Source organism: Hypomesus nipponensis, chromosome 14 (assembly GCF_054491055.1).
Source record: "Hypomesus nipponensis isolate SF chromosome 14, ASM5449105v1, whole genome shotgun sequence".
Classification (NCBI taxonomy): Eukaryota; Metazoa; Chordata; class Actinopteri; order Osmeriformes; family Osmeridae; genus Hypomesus; species Hypomesus nipponensis.
Genome location: NC_140374.1, coordinates 15,824,118 through 15,848,192, shown reverse-complemented (window position 1 = coordinate 15,848,192; position 24,075 = coordinate 15,824,118). Strand labels below are relative to the sequence as shown.

At 47.5% G+C, this 24,075-nt stretch overlaps 3 protein-coding genes across 4 annotated transcripts; all 3 read right to left on the bottom strand.

The window, feature by feature from the left end:
• Nucleotides 1-17: 17 nt before the first annotated feature.
• On the bottom strand, nt 18-6,028 carry tsg101a (tumor susceptibility 101a). The gene is made up of 10 exons (XM_084673099.1): nt 5,663-6,028; nt 5,189-5,276; nt 5,019-5,084; nt 4,669-4,832; nt 4,133-4,259; nt 3,742-3,799; nt 3,276-3,370; nt 2,030-2,232; nt 1,594-1,833; nt 18-1,499 (listed from the first exon to the last, which is right to left on the bottom strand). The coding sequence occupies exons 1-10, from the start codon at nt 5,702-5,704 to the stop codon at nt 1,410-1,412; spliced, it is 1,173 nt and encodes a 390-aa protein (XP_084529225.1). The 5' UTR covers nt 5,705-6,028; the 3' UTR covers nt 18-1,409.
• Nucleotides 6,029-6,717: 689 nt separating this feature from the next.
• On the bottom strand, nt 6,718-8,574 carry LOC146258793 (tumor susceptibility gene 101 protein). The gene is made up of 6 exons (XM_084671842.1): nt 8,530-8,574; nt 8,189-8,276; nt 7,982-8,047; nt 7,562-7,725; nt 7,132-7,234; nt 6,718-6,851 (listed from the first exon to the last, which is right to left on the bottom strand). Exons 1-6 carry the CDS (start codon nt 8,572-8,574, stop codon nt 6,718-6,720), a joined length of 600 nt encoding a protein of 199 aa, XP_084527968.1.
• A 920-nt stretch (nt 8,575-9,494) lies between these two features.
• LOC146258792 (GTPase HRas) lies at nt 9,495-24,030 on the bottom strand. Of its 2 annotated transcripts, none has more exons than XM_084672387.1 (6): nt 23,999-24,030; nt 16,486-16,604; nt 15,520-15,698; nt 13,996-14,155; nt 13,078-13,202; nt 9,495-12,969 (listed from the first exon to the last, which is right to left on the bottom strand). In XM_084672387.1, exons 1-5 carry the CDS (start codon nt 24,024-24,026, stop codon nt 13,083-13,085), a joined length of 606 nt encoding a protein of 201 aa, XP_084528513.1. In that variant the 5' UTR covers nt 24,027-24,030; the 3' UTR covers nt 9,495-12,969; nt 13,078-13,082. The 2 variants fall into 2 exon arrangements, with proteins under 2 accessions (XP_084528513.1, XP_084528514.1); XM_084672388.1 differs by lacking the exon at nt 23,999-24,030 and adding an exon at nt 23,420-23,748.
• Nucleotides 24,031-24,075: the final 45 nt, after the last annotated feature.

Genomic DNA, 24,075 nt, shown 5'->3' with positions numbered 1-24,075 from the left:
ACAAAAATCTGACGATAGACTTGTCAAATCAGATCTTTTTATTGTATCGATTTACATAAAATCTACAAATAAAAAAACAGATGTCCTACAGACTAAACAATACCCAACAGTAAAACTACTTATCATACAATCCAAAGTGCATTTAGTAAAAAGATAACTTTAAAGGAGACCTGTTTGTATACTCGATATGAGTTAACTTTTGATTAGTACAATAGGTTTGCCATGTCAACCACCACTTCCATCTAGCCTGTCACGTTGACTGTGAGCTTGGAGTGAACCATAAAACAAAGCTACCTAATAACAAAAGGAAGTAGGTGTAGAGAAGAAAGTATAAATTATTTTCATCTTGCTGCCTTTGAGATACAGGTCAGTTAAGACGCTCTCAGCACCTTTAGAACAGAGATACCAAGAGAGGAGCTGGGCAGTCGGAGACTTCTATCCACTGTGCATGATTAAATGGTCGGTCTATTCACACTGAGGAACTGAGCAGGTCAGCTGACCGGCCATTCAGGAAGTGCTCCAGCCCCTGGCGGCAGGAGAAAGGGAGGATGGTCCGACGGTCGACCGGGAACTCCCATCCGAGGCTTCCCACACACAAGTGAGGAATCGGGGAAGGTTCAAGCCTCCGTCTCAGTCTGCCTGTTGATGAACACTGGTCCTATAGGCCCTCCCTGTCCTCCGCCCTCTCCCTCTGTCCTTCAAAGCCAGAGTGTAATCTTTCCTCTATGGAGACCTGAGTGATACAGTCCTCCTATAGTACCAGTAAAACCAAGAATGCAAGGTCATCATCACACAAGGAAGGATCTACTCCCCCCTCCCACCCCCACACAATGCCAGCATCCTGGGACTGCGGCGCTTTGTGTTCGAAATCCCATCTGATGTAAAAGACACGAGTGCTTTTCACAGTGACTGACATACAAAGCTCATCCCCTAATTTCGCACTTCATGATAACAGATGATGGCTTTGATTTAATGATGTAATGCCTTACAGCCGGACCATAGCCTCTACGACAACCTGAATCTCTGGCCTGAGCACAATGCATATAGACACATTTTAGCAGTATCTCTGTTTGCTGTGGGAACTGCTAGTTGGTACGTTTGGTCAAACAGGAGCAGAATCAGAATGATACACATGGCCAATATTCAACTTCAATTGGTTTGATTTCTAGTCTGCTGAGGTAAATCCACGGTTTGGTTTCCTGTCCAACCAGCTCAACACTTCCCTCGAGGACGAGGGGGATTCAGGAGAGAAGTAACCACACAGGCAGGACAGAGCAGGGTCAGATAGAGAGAAAGAGAAGGAGAGACAGATGTGGACGAAAAAGAAAGAAAAAAAAGTTGTACAGACAAAAAGAGAGAGGAGGAGAGAGGGGACCGGAGGAAAGAATGTGTGTACATGTCCACAGGGGTCAGTAGAGGTCACTGAGGCCTGCGGTCTTGCGGGCTTTCTGCATGAGGGCTCGGAGCTGGAACTGCTTCCTGGAGAGCAGGCGGACATGCTGACGGGGGAGAAGAGAGGCGTTGCAAAACACAACTCTGCAGGATGCGACCTTGAAATGAAAGAGTGTGTGTCTGTCTGTGTGTATGCGTCACCTTGAGGAAGACCTCCAGGTCGATGACTCCCCTGCGCAGCGCCTCTCCCAGGTAGAAGATGGTGTCCTCGATGGCGTTCTCCTCGGCGTACAGGTTCAGGATCTGCTTGTAGAGGGGCGCCGTGGGGACGATGACGTCATCGATGTCGTTGTTTTCCGACTGGTTCTCCATCTTCTCCAGGGCCTCGCTCAGCTCCTCGTCCTTCTTCTTAAGCAAGTCAATGTTCCGGTCCACCTCGGACTTCACACAGACAGATTGGACGATGAGATATTGACAAGACAATGATACTGAGACAATGAGTACGGTATTGGGTGAGACCCGAGAGAGAGAGACAGAGAAAGAGAGAGAAGGAGAGAGAGAGATGGAGAGAGAAAGAGACGGACAGAGAGAGAGAGATGGAGAGAGAGGGAGATGGCGGGAGTTGGAGGGGCCTCACCACTTCCTGGTCCAGGCGAGAGACCATCTCCTCTAGCTTCTGGTGGCCCTTCTTCAGGTCCTCCTCGGTCCTCTTCAGAGCGTCCAGCTCAGCCTGGGCCCGGTCCATCTCTTCCTTCATCCTCCAGCGCAGCTTGTCGCTCACCGCTGAGATCAGAGAGGCGCGGATGGTGTCCTCACCTATGGTCCCATCCCTGCTAGGACCTGGGGGGGGGGGGGGGGGGGTAGACAACGCAAGATAAGTCTCATTGGCTTAAAATGCTAGACAACAACACAAGCTTCACTTATCTCTAACTGTTAATACACCGGGAGGATTAGGTGTCCTTGTTTGCTTGTTTGGAGGTTGGTGATTGGTGCAGGTGATTGAGTCTCTAGTGCCACAGGACAGTTAGGTTGACAAACCAGAGACAGACTGGAGCATGGGACATACATAGGCCAGGAATAGGGACATAAGTAAGCCAGGGACAGAAAGGGTCAAAACCAGACCTGTGTCCCTGCTCAGGTCTGTGTTCAATATCAAAAACAGCAGGCTGGAGTCAGCATTGTGAATGTCATGGTTAATCTCAGCTCGGAACACTGAAGGTTCGGCAGGCAACATTATCTCCCCTCCACTCTTCCCCGGCTCCTAAATATAGGAGCGCGACCAAAACACCCCGCACACACTGATCTGGAGCCAGCTTCGCATGTACCTTCCCTCATCATCAACAGGCTGCGGGTGGAGGCAACTGATCCCAGGTCTGGGGTTACAAGCCTCGCCCTCCCAGGTCGTATAAATAGCCCAGAGTGAGGAGGGGCGTTGTGATGAGAGGAGCTGGGTGGTGGCCGGGTACTTTGGCGTTTGGACCCCCCCCCCCTGTACTCTTTGGCCTTTTGTGGCCCCCCACTCTGGTTACAGCCACGACCTTTCAAAGGCTGCCCGGCACTGCAGAGGGGTCATGCCGTGGGGGTTCTGACCCAGACAGAAAGGCTATGGTGTGGGACCAGGGTCAAGAAAAAGGTCAAAGGGCCATGAATGATAAAAGCATTGGCCCTGAAATCTATCACTGACCTTACACTGCTCGGGTCTCCTCGTTAAAAGATGTACTGACTCTTAACCTTCTTACCTAGTAGTTATTACATGTTTGATGCTGAAGTGTAGTAAACCATATTCTTATACTGTTGGGTGGATATGCAGAGTGGTGGGCTTGCATTGAGTTACTCAATACCCCACCTCCTCTAACCAGGAAGTGGTGTGACTTCATACATACCGACGGTGGAGACGGGGGGCTGGGGGGTGTAGTGTGCAGGGCCACCCGCGGCAGGATAAGAGTTTCCTCCAGGATATTGATAGGCAGGGTAACCACTACACACAATAACAGACATGATATAGTTACATACACACGCGCTCTATTCTGTAACATGTATCCATTACATGAGATGACCCCAAAAATCGAAATCATCATTTAATTCACATCAAGATGCAATGCAATTCAAAATCTTAAATATCTCTGAGATTTAAATCAAGGGCTAAGACCATAGAGGAGAGTGAGTGTAAACTGAGTAGCAAGCTCATCGTGAGAATTCTTTTTACCAGCTAGATTCACACAGACATGTCTGTGCTGCCAGGAAGCTTACGTAACCACATACATGTCAGAACTGGTTTGAGGAGAGTGAAATGCACGTAGGTGTAAGGGTAGGAAGGAGGACAGAGAGGGCGGTTGACAGACAGCTTACCCTGGGTTGGGGTTTGGACCATAAGGTGAGACTGCTGGCATACCAGGCATGTAGGATGCTGTTGAGGGGGAGAAAAAGGTACAGTCAGAGCTCGGCTGACCAACACGATCTACTTCTTACTCACAATGTGCGAGTGCCCTCTGGTGTCAGAGGATGGAACTACATGTCATTAATAAAAGCTTTTCTTTAAGGTGTATTAATTTGTTGTTAATTTGGCTATTCAAACCTACGACTTCTTGATCTGCATTCAAATGCTCTACCGCGGATATATAACTCGTGAGCCCATGAGCCACTGATTTACAAACACATTTGAGTGTAAAAGTAGCCTTTTTTGGGGGGGAGACTTAGCATTAACATAATAGAGTGAACATGAGAAGGAGAAATCACTGACGGTTTGGGGGTCCTGCCGCCTGGAAGGCTTGGTAGGGGGCCTGGGTGGTGGGCCGCGAGAAGACGGGGGGCTCCTCCCCAAACACGACGATCATCACCTGGATCAGGCCGTATAGGTCTGACTGGGGCTGGGGGGAACACACACTCACACAGTCACTCTAGGAGGTCTCAAACACGCGGTGTGGAATTGCTCATCCACCAATGCAACAGCACTGCGTTTCATCAACTGTGAAACAAATCGTGTTTATGTTTATACAGTTAGATTTACTCTGTTATATTCAAAGTCAGATTCAAAAATGCTTAATTTAGTCAGATATTTCATAGCTGCTCTTGAGTGAGCTTCTACATTTTTACTGAAACACATGAACTTCCTTCTAAATCGAAAACGTGAACTGTATTTAAATACACAACATTCCATGCAAAAGTTGTCAAATGTTTATGACTTGGGTTTATTGTAGGTTGTTGACTGCTTTTACATAGTGCCTGACGAAAGACAATAAAAGTGTTGTAAGGCATTAAAACATTATTTGTACTCACATGTTTCCACTCGTGAAGGTAGGGCAGGTAGATCTTGCCGTTGGCGTCTATGTGTTTGCCAGTCTTGATCATCATAGCACTGGTGGGCTTGACAAAGCAAATGGGAGGGTTGTAGGGATACGTGTCCAGGAGCCAAAGACACACTGGGATGTTGTAGACATTGCCTGTCAGATAGGAGAGAAACCGTGCAACATATATCATCGTAAAGAAAAAAAAAAGAAAAAAAACAGGGAACCACAGAAACTGAAAAAAGCAGAAAATCACTACAAAGTGATTTTCATAGTAGAGTTTTTTTTTCTTTTGCAATATTTGGTTTTCAATCAACTGAGACTCCACCTCTACCACCATACCTCTGTAGCTCACTGGCACTGTCCCAGTCAAACTCATCAGGTCTCTTGTGGAGCCATCATTGAACACTGAAAGAGAGATTGACAAAGACTTAGCTGTGTAGGCTGGAACATTGTGATGAGCAAGCTCGCCAGGGATCTACAGCCATGGTTGGGACATGAATGAACTTTACCATAGGCGTCCATGACAGGTTTCAAGTCTTTATATTGGGATATGACATTGGTTATCTCTCGGACAGTCAAATCTCTATATTTGTATTGCTGAAAAACAGAAAGACAAACATAACATGAGTTGCTTAGCTAGCAAACATTAACATTCACTGTTTACGGTTTCATTGGCTTTATAAAATGTTACTTACTAGTACTAGTTTGCTTAGTAACTAGATCGGAAGCAATGTTCTGGAAATACATTGTTGTTACAGCGCCAAATAACCTAGTTGCTAGCTACACGCGTTTGTTTTTTACACGTAATTCCACTAGAGCACAAAAGTTGTCATAAATGACTTCCCTAGCTAACTCTAGCTAACCTGGCGTGTTTAATATGCTCGGAGAGTCGCTGCAGGCTAACAGTTGGCTAGCAACCTATTGCCAATCGTTAAGCCTACTGATGTAGATATTTGTGTCAGATCCTATTTTTGATTTCTCACCTTCAGCATTTTCTTCAGGGCACCTTCGTTGACAACTGCCATGGTTGGTGATATGATAGTATGTCTTCTTCCCAATGAACTATAGCAAGCTAGTGAGCTAGCTAATGCTAAGCAGGTGTTGGATTGCCAACTAGCAAGCCCAGCCCAGGGCCCGGAACTAAGTAGAACAAGGCCCGTCGGTGATTGCAAAAGTAAGACCAGCTGACTTCTATACAATAAAACTGTTTTATGTATATTTTCGTATTATCCTGTCGGCCAAACGGAGTAAGTTTATTAAAAAATCACAGAAATGTCACGATAAAAAATTCCAGCTGCTGCGATTGAGGTGGTCAACAACAACAGAGCTTTTCCGGTAGCCCTACCATACTGTATCCGGTCCTCTTGTTACACATTCCGTGTAACAAAAGGACCAGTGTTGAGGACCTGGAATCAGCCCATAACATTCAAATCATTAGGGATTAGGGCATCAATAAACTCATAGACTTATTCAGAATCCTTCTCCACTGATAAATACTTACTACATAATTTTATCAAATATATATTAGAAATTAATAGATGAATTCATGCAAAAGGTTATCCCAATGTTAATGGATGTATTGAAATATCAATGTAAAATTTTACAACAACAAAAAATCACAATACAAAATGTAAAACAATCCTACTGATGTCAATATGTACACAAATTATGTCAGGGGGTAATGCATTAATATCAAACACTCTCATTATTCCTTGAAACAAGTGGGTTGTACAGGTACACAATTATTTCAAAAAGATAAAAGGAATGTCCTAAACCTTCCTACAGTCTGTAGTGCAGTTATTAAGTATTCAGTTATCCGACACTATCCAAGCAATGTATGTTTTATAATACCTGTTTCATGATGTTTTCACAATTAATGTTTTGTATCTTATTCTTATGGTAGTATTATGACATTTCAGATACTCAAAATGCAGCAGCTTTAAGGCCAGAGACTGGTGTCAAATTGAGAAGAAAACCCTCTAATGCTTGTTATCACACGCTGGTAATATTCAATGGTACATTTAACATGCAATATTCCTCAGAACATTAAAAAAAATTTGCAGTTAGTTTCATTGTCTTCCTGGAAAGGAGGATCATCTTCACTGATCAAAGATATGAAGGAAGTTCCTGCGTCTGAACTCGCCCCTGTGTGTCTCTGGGATTGTTGTGAACCTTGCGAAAAGAAATGTTCCATAACTAGAAGTCTTTTACAAACGTGTCAGAGTTACAAGACATGAACACACAGTAAGACGGAAGACTCTTCTGAATGTTTTCTTAGGTTGAATCTGAGTTTTCTGAACCTTGCTCTCATATCTAGCTGGATGAGGTTTTCTGATCACTCTTTGCATTTATCTAGTGCAGGGTCAGAGATGTTTGTGCAAGTGTGTGTATGTGTGTATATGTGTGTGTGGTCGGAGGGTGGTGGATGTGTAATTGTGTGTTTGAGACTCACAAGTAGCTTGATCAGGTTCCGCCCTCGGCCTAATACACAAAGGAGGAATCTCTCCAAATATTGCAGACATCACTTGGACCAGGCTGAACAGATCACACTCTGTCTGAAAAGGGTGCAGAGACCTGTTTAAATGGTGTCAAAATTAACATGTTGTCCTGTATCCTGACATAGGATGCAGGACAACATGCATCTATGACTATGCAAGTCTGCTGAGTCATAGATGTGACCACATCCAGACGTGAATTACACAACACAACCCATCAAGTTTATTCAGTGTTCTCACGGTAAGTAAACCATAGCAGACCCCAACAATGAATTTTAAAACCTTTTTTCCAATTTTGAGTGCATGCTACGTGAGACATGATGACCTTTAAAATGATCTAGCTCAGTACACTCTCTGCAACATACAAAGGTTGAACATTGCACCCACGTGTTTCCACTCCTCTAGGTAAGGTAGAAGGACTTCTCCATTGCTGTTGATGTGTCTGCTTCTCACAATCATCATCTCCTGGGTAGGTTTAACATAGCACATGGGAGCCGACCCCGGGTAACTCTCCTCCAACCATAGTTGCACAGGGATATTATACTTTTGACCTACACCCAAAACAACAAAACCAATTGGGATACTGAATCTCTAAATACTCAAATTAATATGCTTCATTTTCAAAATTGTTCTAAGATCTAATAGAGAATAATGGACAATAATAGGGAACTGAGGTTGGCTTGCAACAGACGTTGTTTGTTTCTACATGGGTGAGTGAAATGGACAGTATGGCTTTGTGGTGCTTCTAGTGTCATTAGTCAAAGAGGGTGATGTCATGCAGATTACACAGACACAGTTCCTGGTTACCATTAAACGTGACAGGAATGGTTCCTGTTAGGCTCATCAGGTCCCTCACACTCCCATCATTGAAAACTGGAAAAGCAAGACAGAGTCAGTTTGTCAGTGTATATGTTGGTTCACAAAATGCCATACAACTCTTGACAGATCATGTCTAAGCACAAGACAATCCGCACAGTATAGGTCATAATCGAGTAAAAACAGGAAGATACTCACCATATTTATCCATCATGGCCTGGAGACCTTTGCACTGGGAAAGTGCAACCCATATTTCTAAGGCAACGTGTTTCCTGTGATTATAAGTCTAGATAGAAGGAAGTACGTGTGTCAGGCAACAAAAATGAGTCACAGGTTTCGACAAGATCAAGTTATGGAATATATAACTCTATCCCATAGGGACTGCCCATTTATTTTGATGGGAGTACCCTGTTAAGTAGAAAAACAGAATAAACACACATTTACCAGTGTCACCACAAGCTGTTATTGCTATTCACCTGACAAGAATACAGTATTCAGTTAAATACAACACATCTATTTTCAAACAAATAGACTCTTACCTTAGGTAGCATTTTCCGTAGTGCGTCCAGATTATCATTACCCATGATTTTGTATAGTTGAATATTCCGGCAGGATCCTACTTCTCTCTGGCTTGTATAACATCAACACACTAGTGTTTTTCCTTCATCTTACCATAGTTTTATTGTCCATGGTTTATGGTTAACCTCTGCCAACCAATCAGCTAGCCTCACAATTACATCACAGCATATAAAACGGACTACTAGTGAGCTGTTTGCAGTTAATTGAATAGCGTTATCATACAACTGTCTCTTGATGACCTACATTAATCTGTACTTCTCTCAGGACATGGTTGGGGTCAGGGGTGTTTAATATGTTAGAGCTTTTACTCCACAGCCTATATTCTAAGTTAACAAGCAGTGCCGTCTTTTACTGTACAAATCTTACACAGTTTACCACAACATCTCTCACATAGAATGCCAGAAACCTGGCACAGCACAGTTACACCCACTTGCGCAACTTTGTGATGTGTTAAATGTTTACAACTTCTCTTTGAACTTTGACCAGAGGGAAGTCTACTGCTTTCCCATGGCATCTGTACTGCATTGGAGTGAAAATGGCAGGAAACACCGTAGCATCCCACACGTCTGACAGTGTTCGACTGGTTTGTCTCATTGTTGAAGGTGATAGGATCATGTGTGTCAGAAGAACAACAGTTGAAGGAAGGAGACAGAGGAATAGATGACTACAGTATAGCAGTTTGTTAAAAGCAATGGCAGATTACACTCTTGGTAATCTCATTCTCATATACAATAAAACTCTTCCAAATCCTCGTCTATAATTACAATACATAGGGCACTTACAATACTGTAGATGGCAGCATATCCTCAGCCTAAAGACAAATGAAACAGAGTGCCATTCTACAGCAAACTAGCTGGGTACAGTTCATAAGATGACAGGATGGTAGATGTAGGTAGTGAGGAAATAACTGCGGGGCCAGGGTGTGTTCATTTTGACATCTTTATTCCTGTCCTGCTATACATTTGCCGGTTTGCTTGAGTAAATACATCTTAAATAGTTAAAACAATTGACAATTTCACAATACATTTGAACCCACCATGTCCTCCCTAGCACAGTTGCCAAGAGAAGCAAGCCCTTAGTCATGATTCTGTCCTTGTGCACAACCTCAAAAGTCCATGATTAGGCCACAAGATGTTTCTTCCCAGTTGAGACAATGGAACCTGTGTGTGGCTGCTGGTCTTTTATTTCCCTAAGGCTGGAGTGCAGCTCCTGTGTTGCTAAAATGATCATTTACCTTCAGGCGTGACTCAGTGCAAGCTGGTCCAGGTAGGGAAAGACAAGTAGAGGAACCAATCAAATAACGGCATACCTAACCACCAACTACATGTGGAACCCATTTGTTAAACTGATTTAATTATCTGTTGCTCGACACAAATTTACAGACTATTGACTGGGATCAAAGATGAAGAGCACTCTTCTTAAAATTGCATTGTGGAATTATGGAACGTTAAAATATTAGTTGTTTCTTTTGAAAGTCATGAAAACTCTTTCCTTTCCTCATAAAAGACAAACAATATCTGGTCATTCATTAGTTAAAAACACATATATTCACAGTTTTCTTCCCAAACAAACCATCAACGATAATCAGATTATTAACAATGACAATAGGTACAGCCATCTTTAGAATCTCCTTTGACGAAACGCATCATTTGACACGACCCCTGAGATTCATGAGACAATCCACCTCCTAACTGCTGTTCCCCATTCAATAAGAAAAAGGCTACATGAAGACCGCCATCTTAATCTCAGTCTCTTAAACCATCTCCTTTGTTGAGTTCAGAAAGGCCCAAACGGTTGAGTGTCTCATCCTTAGACGTTCTAGAGGACAGTCTTCTGAGGTTGCTGCATCCAAGACTAGCTTCCCACCAATGTACATGGGTCTTTGTTGACTGGAGCCAAGCCAAGGAGGGCATACATAGGAGAATGACCCAGAACAGAGTACCTTGGGCTGAGGAGACTGCAGACGTTTTAACGAGTGTAATTGTATACAAGAAAGACAGAACCAAAAATGGGGGGGGGGGGGGGGGGGGATGACATCTTCCTGTTAAATCTGTTTACACAGAAACTGTGGGGCACCACAAACATTTCAACAAGCTCTAAAGGGGTTAGTATGGAGTTTAAATCAAAATACTTTCATTATTCATTTTAATTCATTCAATTTCATTTCAAAGGCAAGGGGAAAGCTTAGAGCTGTTTAAGTGACTTCAACTTGGCTATCGTGACACCTGTTAACTGTAGGGACCAGTGAGTACCTTAACATGGGAAGAAAAATACCATAGATAAGCTCTTTACAGTAAATTAAGATTCAAATCGTTATACACACACTTGACAAAAAGACAAACAACCTTTAACTACTCAGACAGGCCATGCTGTGAAGGATCACCCACTACAGACTCCCTGTGGAACTCTCTGCTGTCTGTGTCTGTCTGTCTGTCTGTCTGTCTGTCTGTCTGTCTGTCTGTCTGTCTGTCTGTCTGTCTGTCTGTCTGTCTGTCTGTGGAGAAAACAACAGATGAAGGACTGAGCGAGACCACATTCAGGTCACCTATCTAACATCACCTGTCACTCAAATCACATGTGCTCCCAACTAGGAAACTGATACACATCACACCAACGCCCATCTGAGGTCGCACGCATTGCTCCAACACAGGGGTTTTGTACAAGACAGGAGGTCCTACCTAGCAAATAGATAAGGCAAGTCGAATAGGACAAAGCATTATGGCTGCCTATCGCTAGTCGTTGTTTATTCTGGAGATAACAGTTAATCAAAGCAATGACTTCTATTGTTAATCACGCATTCTCACGATTCACAAATCAAAATGGCTCCTAGATGACTCCATTCAATTCTATAGATCTATTCTTGACTATCTGAAGAGGCATACTTGAGAGAGGGAAGGTTTGAGAAAAGCAATTATTTTTCCCCACAAATGACTAGTAATTTAAGGCAGGATTTGGTTTGTGCATTACAATCTGTGAGGGTGAATTCTGACATTCCATCCGGGACTCCAGGATGACAGGTGGAGAGACCAGTCTGGACCCTAATTCCTGAGCCTCATTTCAAAACACAGTGAGGACCGATGCATACCTGCTTAACACCTGGCTTCATTCAAAACATAGCCCACGCGCTAAACACTGGAACGCTACCCTAGGAAAAGTAAATGTTAGAAAGATAATCAATGCCACTCACGACTTGTTGAATACCACTAAATCAATCTGTAAAATATAGTGTTTCAAGTTCCTGAAGAACCGTGTTCTACAGGTTAATCAAGGTTTCAGCATGCCTGTCCTGATATCAGAGTAAAGACGAGCACTACCCCCCCCCCCCCCCCAACACACACACGGATGGCACTAGCCTCCCTGGAGCCGACAGACAGCAAGTCCATACATCTCATGCCCCCCTATGTTTCCAACCAAGAAATACAAGCAAATAAATAGCCATGAGAGATAGTTTATTCCCAATCCTTAACTAGTCAAACAGTAACAATCCTATTGCACCAGAACCTACACTCGTCATTACTATTATTACTTCACAAAGGAGATCCTTAACACACATGTGCAGGCCTGTGAAGAAGAAGGAAGGGCATTCTAGGACTATGAGTCCGTCCATCGGTTTGAACCATAACTTCGTCCACAACCAGGACTTCCTAACAGCAACGGGGCCTTGAAGAAACTTGGCAACCACCCGTTCCACTAAATACACATCCCTTCTCTCTACAGCATTGAGTATCACCACCCTCAAAAACCTTCAAATCACAATTTCATTATTGGAAAACAAAAAAGAGTTTTGCAGCTAGGCTAAATCGTGAAAACAATACAATCTTTTGATGCTTTCTGTCCCTTTCCCCGTAGTCTACCCAGAATAATGAGGTTACGGTGGCATCCCCTTGGAGACGTAATGTGTGGTTGATTTGAGGTTGGTGGGGGTAACTATTGTCCGGTCCATCCAGGGGGTATGGCGGGGTAAGGGATAGAAGCAGACTTTCATATTGGGGGGGGGGGGGGGGGGCGGGGGAGGGGGCTGGTGACTGCCCACACCCCCAAGTTAAGACCAGTGTTGAGACTGTTAAACAATAAGTTAGCAAGACCTCATGGAGCTTCCAAGCACGATCACACTGGATTATACAGAGTCAGTAGTGGTGTTGGTCTGGCAGACATGGAACCAAAGAGGGGGGCCGTTTAGCCTATCCCACCCCAGAGTTGCACAGCCCAGGCTGGGCAGGCAGGGAGCAAAGCTCCCCTCTCCCCAGTATCCATGGGTAAAAGTCAGCCAGGTGGTTGCTTCTCTTTGACCGTCCTCTTAAAAAGTTCTTATGTTTGTGTTGGTTCCTCTTTCCTTGTCAATCTTCAGTCCATGCTGCCACTGCGCGCCATAGGTCCACTCCTCAATCACAGCAGCCGAGCTGGGAGGGAGGGAGGGATTTGGGAGGGAGGGAGGGAAAGAAGTTGATTCTCAAAGTCCAGATTTTAGGTGGAGTGTGTGTAATGGTGTGTGTGTGTGACTGACATACCTCCATCACGACACCACACAGCGACAGCTCAGACAGTCCTGGCCGCTCTCGTCAGGGGGGTTGAGCTTCCTCAGCTTGTGCTGTCTGATCTCTCTGACCAGCGTGTAGAAGGCATCCTCCACTCCCTGGACACACAGCGAGAGGGGAGAGACAGAGAGAGCGCGAGAGACAGTTGGAGAAGCGAGGGAGATATACAGAGCAAGAGAGAGAGAGAGCGCGCAACAGGGACAGTGAGACGGGGGGGGGGGGGTGGAAGGCAGAGTCAGCAACCACGTAGAACATCAGAAATGTTATGGATTGACAATAGCGGTCAGTGTTTTATGGATACCACAGAGTTCAGTGACACATGATATGACAGCGTTCCAACAAATGACAGCTGTGTGCACATTTCACAGGCGCCCTGGCATCGCCATGGAAACAACTTGCATCAGACTAGCTAATCACAAAGCAGAGCAAAAAAACTGAAACAGATCGGAGAGAATCCCAAGGCCTCGATGTGAGTGTGAGAGAGAGTTTTTTCAGACTGGGCCTGGTACTGTGTGTGTATGTGAGAGAGAGAGAGTCTGGGCCTAGCCTGGTACTGGAGTCACAGCAGGAGATAAGGGGCTGCTGTGACTCACCCCTGGGAACCCTTTCACGCTGCCAGCTGCCTCTCAAAGCAACCTGAACATGACTCATCACAGGCAGTGCGCTTATGACACCTCCCCGGTTACGCAACACAAGTGCTTTGAGTCGCACTGGCTGCTTTGTTGTGTGTGTGTGTGTGCGCGCACCAGACATAAAAGTATATCAGAAATAAAGAGTCGAAAGGAAGGCAAAACCGAGGACGAAGTCGGCACGGCGCGAACACTCAGTTGAATGCGTGGGAAGTCAGATGGAACATTGTGTGCGCTCGTGGGTGCGTGTGCGGCGGCGTACCTGTCGTGTCTTGGCGGAGGTCTCGATATAGGGAATGCCGTAGGAGCGGGCCAGCTCCTGGGCTTGCCTTGTGTCCACCGTACGCGCGGGCAGGTCACACTTGTTTCCCACAAGCACCATGGGCACGTCATCCGAGTCCTTCACACGCTTGATCTGTTCCCTGTATGAGAAAAACACATGAGCACACACACACACACACACACACACACACACACACACATTAGCTCAGACTTCATAAGTGATCATCCGTGGGCCTGTTAATCAATGTTGGACATCGTACACTTTACGGAGAATCTTCTCTCTTTAAAAAGAACTCCCGCCATACGGTCAGAGACCGATACGTGGGGCTCTCTAGGACCCTGAAGAGCAACCTGGCACTGCTGTGCTGCACTGCTGGAGACGAGAGGGATGGGGGGGGGGGGAAGAGAGGGGGAAGGGAGGTGGACAGCAGGCTAGGCAGCAAACAGCATTACCTCATCACCACAGCAGCCAGCCTGAGCCAGGACGGAGGGGAGTGGGTCAGATCAATCTATCACTTCTGGCTTGCGGCTCATGCCTCCTCCTCCTCCTCCTCCCCCCGTCCCCTCCACCTCTCCCCCTGTCCCTCTCCTCGCCGGAGCGCAGCAGCCGACATCTTCTCCCAGCCTCGATCGGCATGGCAGCGTGACTGCCAGGGGGTGACACCTGTGATCACAGCCACGGAACACAACCTGTTTGACAGAGACTCTGCCTCACGAGAGCGGGAGATGTTACCGAGAAGCTGCACATCCGAGCTCAACAGGGACAGCTTGGGATAAACGCGTGTATGGCCATGACCGGTTTGGACGACAGGGATTCGTGTGAGAACCAGATCCAGCCAGCTCCTGTCCAACCTGACCCAAGCGGAAAGATAACCGTCCACGAAGGCATGAGAAGAAGCAGGAAGAGGCCGTCCTCACGTGGACTCTGCTCCAGGGTCAAGAGGTAGGTTCTACTGTGCCGAGGATCTGTGGGCGCACTGCAACCTCAGCCTCTGTCGCGTGAGCAACCAAATCTCTAAATACGGTAACACGAGCTCTCGGATTCGATAACCTGCTATTCTTGACCGGTGCGGACCTTGCTGTGCGTGTTGAGCAGGTTTCTAACCCTATGTTCGATGTAACGAGAGCAAGAGGGGGCAAAAGACAAAGATCATCGTTCCCATCATCCCCATCTGGATGTCCTCCCTCTCTCCCTCTCGTGTCCTTGGGAGAGCTCCCTCTCTCTTCTCCTCTAATCGAGTCAGGATCGATTTCATTGGCAGCCTGCTGGAACCCACCAGTGGAAGGCTAAGCTTTCTTTAGCCGTGTTAAATGCTACGACATGACATCACCCGGGTGCTGCAGAGGGCTGGCGCACGCACACGCACACTCCCAGTCCCCTGTTCGGACTCTCAAAACAAACTCAGACACACACACACAGTCTCCATCCAGAATCCCCAGAATTACACACACACACCAACCACAGAACAGTTCCACAGACTTCCAACCTGACCAACACACATACCTGTACTGGTGGATGTCTTCGAAGGACTTGGTGTTGTTGATGGCGAAGACACAGAGGAAGCCCTCCCCTGTCCTCATGTACTGGTCCCTCATGGCGCTGTACTCCTCCTGACCCGCCGTGTCCAAGATGTCCAGCAGGCACGTCTCGCCGTCAATCACCACCTGTTTCCTGTACGAGTCCTGGATGGGGGGAGGGACTTCCTGTGGTTAGAACACCAGTGCACAGACGTGACGAGCACCACCCAGACGAGAGCCCTGTGGAGTTGCCTTCAGATAGCTTGAGGATATGCCTCGGGGATGTTCCCCTGCTATGTGGTGATAGCATCTTGGGAAGTTGGGATGCGCATTTGAACATGCCGTTTGTCTTGGTCGGGGGCTGATGAACAGCGGTGGTTCTGATCCGAAGACACGCAATGTCGTGTGAGCAGGGCGCCGGCCGTCGCTAGCCGTAAACTTTGCGGCCAGCGCGGGACTGATACGGTTTCAAATCCACAGCCAGAAGAGCAGCGAAACGGTTAGCAGCTAGCAGGGCTAATGTTTAGCCTCCCGACCGCAGCCACACAAACACAGAAGCCTGCTGGCCCTTTGTGCGGTAGAGCACAGGGGCCAGGAATGCGCACGCACAAAAAGGACATTGTCTGACCACAAGCAGGCGTGGTGAACGAGAGGGAGCGAAAGAGAAGAGAGAGGGAAAGGGAGAGAATAGGCTCTCTTAAACTTGCTCCCCCGTTCAATTTTGCCAAACATCCCCTGTTCTCTCTCCCTCTCCCACTGATAGCAAACTGATAGGAAAGGAGCGTAAGCATTGAAACGGGGGGGGGGGGGCATTGTTCCTCGATCTGACCTTCACACATTCTGCGGAGAAACTTCCACATTGCATCATATAACTAAATGATTAGGTGCAGATGTGGACAGGAGCTCTGGACACATGCAACAGAAAATGCCACACAGCTATGGAGGACTGTACCTCTATGGTGGGGTCGTATTCGTCCACAAAGTGGTTCTGGATGAGCTGAATGGTGAGAGCACTCTTGCCCACACCTCCAGCGCCCACGACCACCAGTTTATACTCCGTCATCCTCACTGCTGTTGAGAGAGAAAGAAAGTGGAGCAGGAGGGAGAGAGGAGAGACGGAGAGGTGGAGAGAGAGAATGAATGAGAGACAGAGAGAGAGGGAAAGAGGGGTTAATAACATCGCAAAAAACATTAGGGCATTTCATTATGTTCATTGAATCGATCATTGGAAGGAAGGGTCTAAAATGACACAACTGGGTGTGCATGCACTGTGGTGTATGCACGTGTAAGGGTTGAGCATGTGCAGAGTATTAACAAAGATGTGAAATATATGCATGGTAATGGCCGTGTGTGATTGTGTGTGTGTGTGTAGAGGGGGCTGAAGCTGAGACCCCTCATAGTGGAATGTAAAAAATGTGCTGAAGGTACTCGATGTTCCAATCCTCAACCGCTCAACACCAGTGAGAGGTAGCGAGAGAGAGCGAGGTAGCTAGAGAGAGAGAGAGAGAGAGAGAGAGAGAGCGAGGTAGCGAGAGAGAGAGACAGAGAGAGATGGTGATGAGAGGTGACGTGGGGGAGAGCGGGTGGGGAGGCCTGACAGTGCCTAGCAGAGTGCTCGCTTCTCATCTGGGAAGAGCTTTCATCGCTAATGCTTCTTCAACATCTCCGGGCTGGGCTGGACTGAACGCGCGGAGCCAGCGAGCTCCAGCCCTGCTCCACATGCAGACTGCTGATCGCAGCTGAATACAGAACAGGAGCACACACCAGCCCACTGGAGGGATTTCTGCAGTGGCTTTCACTGGTCTCCTACCATGGGGGTGACTCCAAAGGGGGGGAGGGGGGACTTGAGCGAGAAAGAAGGAGATATGTTTTATTACAACCAGGTGTGAGTAGCCATATAGCAGTCCCCCTCTGAGTCGTTAGGCCCGGTTAACAGGCCCTGGCTATTATACGGGGCTGCCCAGCCCATAAATCAGGGGTCTTATTAAACAAAAGTTGCTGGGCATGGGGGGAGAGAGAGCAGGACTGACATCCATACCATAATAGAAGCATATGTGCCGGCGCAGTCACTGCTCCTTGAAAATACAACCTCATCCTCACGAGATCAGCCCCCTTTTTTCAGCGTGATGGAGTGCGATGGCTACAGAAGGCCCAGAGGCCAGCCGGCCGGCCGGACAGATCCCCCCCCCCCCCCCTCGGCCCCCACCCTCAAAGCAGCCCACGGCGGAACGGACGTAGGTGAAAGGGAGCGAGGGAAGGGGGGGAGAGAGAGAGGTGGAAGGCGGCTGTGCCTGGCTACAGGCTGCAATCGTGTCACTGTGCGGCTACCTTGAGGACAGCTATCTGGTCATGCAGGGGTGTTGACGGTCCACTCAGCTAGTCAGTGGGAAAGTGACACATACACACACTCCACCAGAACTCAAGCCGGATGACATCACTCACTGATATTTCTGGTCATTTATGACAGTGCCTGAACACTGAACGGTTCGTAAAATGACTAGACGTTGGGCAACATCCTGTCCTTGTCCTGACAGCCTGTTCAGCATGACGGCATTTTGCTGATGCTCCTTGGCAACAGCATGAAACTTTATGGTTACCGGGTGAGGGTGACGCAATACAGCAGAAAATGACCTGCAACGTCAACGACTGTTGACATAGTTTGGTGGGAAAAGAAGAAAAACAGTCCAGGTGATTTCCACAACAGAGAAATCAGGGGTTTTCGAAACCCTCATTTTATCACTTTACTCACACAAGAAATAAAGGGTCTTCCTATAACCTGTGGTCCCACATCACTTACATCTAGCACTGCCAATGCACCAATGATATTGGGACTGGACCACATACGTAACCAGATGAAAATCAGTTCATTTCCAGGATGTGAACAAGTCTGGTTCTAGCAGCCAAGCACCGAACCCCATCTGCCTCAACATGGACCCCCCCCCCCTCCACACACACACACACTGTCCACACACACTGTCCACACACACACACACACACATCACTGTCCACACACAGCTCCAGTGTTGCTGGAAGAGCGCAGTGAGGGGTGACATCAGCCCAGAGAGCAAACGTCCAAGGCTAAAACTGGGAGTCAAAGCAACAGAAACACTCAAGAGTCGCTCCTATATCCGTCTCTGGGTGTGGTGTTGTATTAATAGAACCCAGTGTGTGTGTGCGTGTCTGTGTGTGTGTGTGTGTCTGATGTTGTGTAGACTTGATGAGGCTTCTGCCACTGTGGGTTCACCGATGTTAATGATTGATGCAAGAAGCCTACTTTCCAAGCTTGCTGATGATGCAGTATGCCCTGATAAAAACACCATCCTCACACCAGAACCATATGACATCCAACACCATCCCAGTCCAGCTCCAGTCCAGCTCCAGCCCAGCCCAGCACCATGCCCAGCACCATGCCCAGCACCATGCCCAGCACCATGCCCAGCACAGCCCAGAACCATGTCCAGCTCCAGCCCAGTCCACCCCAGAACCATGTCCAGCTCCAGCCCAGAACCAGCCCAAAACCATGTCCAGTCCAGCCCAGCCCAGAACCAGCCCAAAACCATGTCCAGCTCCAGCCCAGTCCAACCCAGAACCATGTCCAGCTCCAGGCCAGCCCAGCCCAGAACCATGTCAAGCACCAGCCCAGCACCATGTCCATCACCAGCTGGTTAATTCCTTGGGAGGTTCGAACAGGAAAGGTAACTGCAGCCAGGCCAGAGCATCAGCAGAGCCAACAGTCTCGGAGGGCTTCGTGAAAACAGCCAGGCGGCTACGAGACCCTGACCCAACAGGAAGTGAATCAGCATCACCCGTCAATCACGTGAGCAAACACTCGTCCCTTCTTCCTCCTCACTGTAAATAAATGAGTTACCTGCAGGCCCCTCTTAACCCCGTCATCAAATACAACCCGCACAAGTACGCACATAAGCAGCAGTAGAGGAGCAGGACAACAGTGTACGAACAGTCGCCTGGGAGAGCCTTGGCCGGGAGAGAGGGCCGGACTCTGCAGGCAGTCTGAGGCGTCACTCCTGCACACTTCCAAGATGGAGATTCGTGGGGAATCTATGCGGCTCTGGGACAGGGATGGGATGACACCGCTTCCAGGGGGGGCGACCGATCCGCAAAGGAAGGGCGGGATGAGCCAGCCAATCAGAGATGAAGAGTGTGAAGGGCTTTTTATGCATCCCCCCCCCCCTCTCCTCAGCTTTCCCTCCCTTGTGATCCCCCCCCCCCCCATCCAGCTCAACACTCCACACACACACCTCTCATTTCACTGATGCTATCTTTCCCAGCCCTTACCCACTACACACCTCTGTCTCACTGACCCCCCATCAGTCAGAGGATGGAAAGGGGGGGGGGAATGGGAGGCCGGGAGGGTAGAGACGGGACAGGGCGGTCTTTCATACGAGGCTGGCAGGATGACTGACCATGCTCCATCTGCAGCTGAGAGTGGCTGGTGACTCAGTAGAGAGAGCCACTCATAGTGACTCAGACGTAGCCTCATAGCAGTACAGAGACAGGGATGGATTGGGCCCACCTCATGACACACGCGGACACACGAAGCATCCCACCACCGTGTCCTAACGGGATGCGATGGATACCATGTCTTCTCCGCAGCCTGGTGGCTGGCAGACTGGGCCATGTCAGGGGCTGGTGCGTAATCCGAGCCTGCATATGGAGATGTTTGACTGGGCCCTGCTGGCTTGACTTGTTGTCAGGGGGGGATCAGTCCTGCTGCTGGTGTTTGTCTACAGTTCTGGGTAGGACAAGGCCTCCTGGGGACTAGACTCTGGTGACTAACCTGTCTCCTTACACCCTTACTCTCTCTCTCTCTGCTTACACGTCTCTTTGTGTCTCCTTACACTCCTCCCTCTCCCTGTGCGCAGCTCTCTCTCTCTCTCTCTACATGCAACTCACACCCAAACACATCAGGTCTCTCTCTCTATGGCTGTGCCACACACCTGCCTTACCCTCTCCTCCCGGTCTGACTCTGAATGGTACAGTCATTAGTGCCAAGCCACGTTGGACCTCCACTAGAGTCTTAATTAGCCCCTAAAGTAGCCCCACACACACGCCTTACAGCACTGTTCTGCAGACACACACACACAGACAGTAAACACACACACACACATTGCCACTAATGTACACCCGCACGTCTAACAGCCCCTCTGCTTGATAGCTCCCTCCGTACTCACACAGACCCAGTGGGTTGGTGTATGCCTTGTACTGGCAGGGTCAAGCCAGAATACACTTCTAAAGCCTCCAGCCCTCCACCACACTGAAATTCTGTCCACAGACAGTGGAGTCAGGGCACTGACTCCCAACCAGTCAGGTGCCTCGACTGGTTACCCATATGTGGACTCGACCGGGACACCATCCCACCCCCCCATGTGCCATGGCTTCCTGGAGTCTTGTGGTTCGGTCTCCACAAAATCTCTCTATGGCTGCGCCCTTTTGCTTAAGGATCTGTGCATGTCTATGCATGGAGTTATATATAGCCCAGCCTGCCACCTCCAGCCTGGGAAATTAACAGTTCGTTTTGAAACCCTAGAGGCCCGCCTGGACCGGGAGGATAATCTTACATGACAGCTTACTGAGGGAGCGGGCAGGGGAGCTAGCGCATGAGCGAAGGAGGGAGAGGGAGGGAGGAAGGAGCCTCTTTCTTTCCGTACGCCAAGGGCATGCGGAGAGGGGGGGGGGGGGGGGGGGGGGGGTTGGATTGAAACAAGTCCAAAGACCTCCAAACTCACTGGGTTTAAATCCCCCCCAAATTGTTTTGCTGACTTGAAAATGACAAGCCACTGTGTAGCTGTTCAACCACAGGATTCCTGAGATGGTCTGGGGAGGTGAGTGTGACGGGGTAGGCGACAGACTCCAACCCGTCAGAAGATCACAGCTCAGTATATAGCCCAGATGACTTCCAGCACGGAGGACAAAGAAACAATCCCAAAATGCTAAATGTCAGGGACGGTAAACACAAGATGGGGGACTCCTACTTCGTACAGCTACATCCACCGCTCCATTAGAGTGCTTGATTGGTTAAAGGATCCATATTGGCAGAGCCACAAGCCCACTGCAGGGATAATAGATTTTTAATGGGGGCAATGATGGTAAGGGGAGACTCTCTGGGGAGGTATCACAATCGAACACAGAGACTCAGACCCTCCTGGAGCCTTTACCCCCCCCCCCCACCCCCCACAAATGCCTATGACTTCATCCCCTATAAAAGACATCTTAACTGTTGACACAAACCCCAAATCTGAATCCTACTGACTGAATCGCAGTTTGGCACCGCATCAACACAGTTCAGAGTCAAAAAAATCATCCATTTCACAAGATGACAGGTAAATACCCCCGAGAGACCAGCTTCCTTTGGCCTCACGGCAAATCTCCTCCTGCACACAGATGTCTCTCGGCTTCAGTGTACACCCTGTTTTGATGTACATACAAACACAGTGGCTTGGGGAAACCAAGGGTTTACTAATCTCTGCAGCAGAAACACAGTTTAGCACAGGCTCAACACAGCTTAGAATTTGTGAAGTTACAGTCAAATACTTTTGCTTTGAAAGCAAGCTGGTGGCTAAATAGATTTATCAAGCCTCTACCAAGAAAAGAGGCTACTGTATAAGGCAGGACCAGGAGCACAAAAAGCCACCACAGAACTAAGAGTCCTAAACAAGGATCAAGAGTGGCTAGCAGTACTCATCAGCATGTAAACCATATCATACAATCGGTTGGTAAACCAGGAAGAACAACAGTGTTGTGGTGAGTTTCAAAATAGGCCTTTTTTTGTGTTTAGTGGTAAAGGGGATTTAAACTGAGCTTCAACAGTCACTCGCTTTGTAGATTGAAGGGTCTCAAAGTAGCTCCTGACCTTTGTCACACTGGGTCAGCCTTTAAGGTTGGTGTACAAATACAGGCTCAGGTGATGGGGCGGGCAGAGAGATGAAAAGGAGTTGACCTGTCAGTCGGAGATATACTCCGGCCACCTGGCCAGCAAAATTACGACCGACGACCAATGCAAAAATCGGACTGGTGACTCGGAGATATACTCCGGCCACCTGGCCAGCAAAATTACGACCGGAGACCGATGCAAAAATCGGACTGGTGACAAACTACGTCCACTGATCTTCAGAAAAGTCGGCGGTGTTCATCATTTCTTGAATTATCATGTTTGACCTGACAGTTGCCCATGCACTGACATATATGGAGTCATTTGACTCGAATTGGGAAGATGGTCTCAAAAGCAAACTCCATAGTGCGTCGGCGTTAAATCGTGCTTTAAATCAAACGCCTAGTAATGGAATGCAACTTCCGCAGTGCTACGGGGCGTCACCCTTGTCTATGGTCTCCCTTCAGCCACTACACCGCTGGAACTGATGAACTGACACAGTGCTTCTAGCCCTTTACAAACTCGTTTCAATATCATACCCTGAAAACGGTTTGGGGTACTAGGCCACTAAAACAAATATGCCAATAATACGGTTTAATTTCCAGGCCTGGCTAAACAAATGAATTTCCATACCGTGAAGTTTTTTTTTGCCGCCTGCTATCATGGGCTTCATCGCCTCATAGCTTAGCTGAAATGTCTTATTTCCAGAAATTAGCCTAGCATTAATTATAGTTCATCCATGCCTTGTCGTGGATACAAATCCCAGTCGCTCTCACATCATGAGACCAATGAACCGTTTTGGGCATAGCCACAATGAATCGATGCCGACAATATCATAACAAATCCAACAAAATGTTGTTGACTGTGACAGATATGCAACTTGGAATAAACTGATTTACAGACCCTCTTTCCGGTAGTAAACATGAACTCTACAAACATGTACAAATTATTCGTATAAATTGTATTTAAAAAAAACTGGAATGTACGGCATACTTACAACAAGCAGAGCTCCAATGTTAAAGAGCGACTTGATCTGAGTCCGTGCAGTTCAACAGATATCCTATTTATCTTTCCCGGCGGTTCCTTACTGTCCCTTACAGTTTATAAACTCAAAGCGTAAACTATTATCTCACAAAATAGTTACTTTTCAGCAAAAGTGTCTGAGCATGTATTCGAAGCTGTGTGTGGAGTCGGCTCACGGCGGACAATGTGCTTTGCAAAGGGAGAGAAGAGAATGAATAGCTGTTGTTGAGCCCACGCCCAGATAGCTATTAGCTAGCTAGTGTACTGTGAACCGCCCCAGCGAGGGGCAGTCCATGCATGTTCTGACCAAGAGATTTGGTCCTGACTTGTGTTCATAGTGGGCATGCTTTACGAAGGGTTGTTGTAGGCAGGGCAGTCATTGGAATGTAATATTAGCGTGGCTCTAGTCATTTTACATTTAAAACGTTAGCTTTGATCAGTTTTGCCTCAATTGGCACATTTACTTCACCTGCATGATTAGCCTAAACGTTCCTTAGGTTTACACATAGGCTTAAACTGTTTTAATTTATAAAATACAAACAATTATGCTCACCATGGTATCCACTAAATATGATGGTCATGAAAAAAAAAAACAGTACTACATACCAGAACTACATATCCCATGAAGCA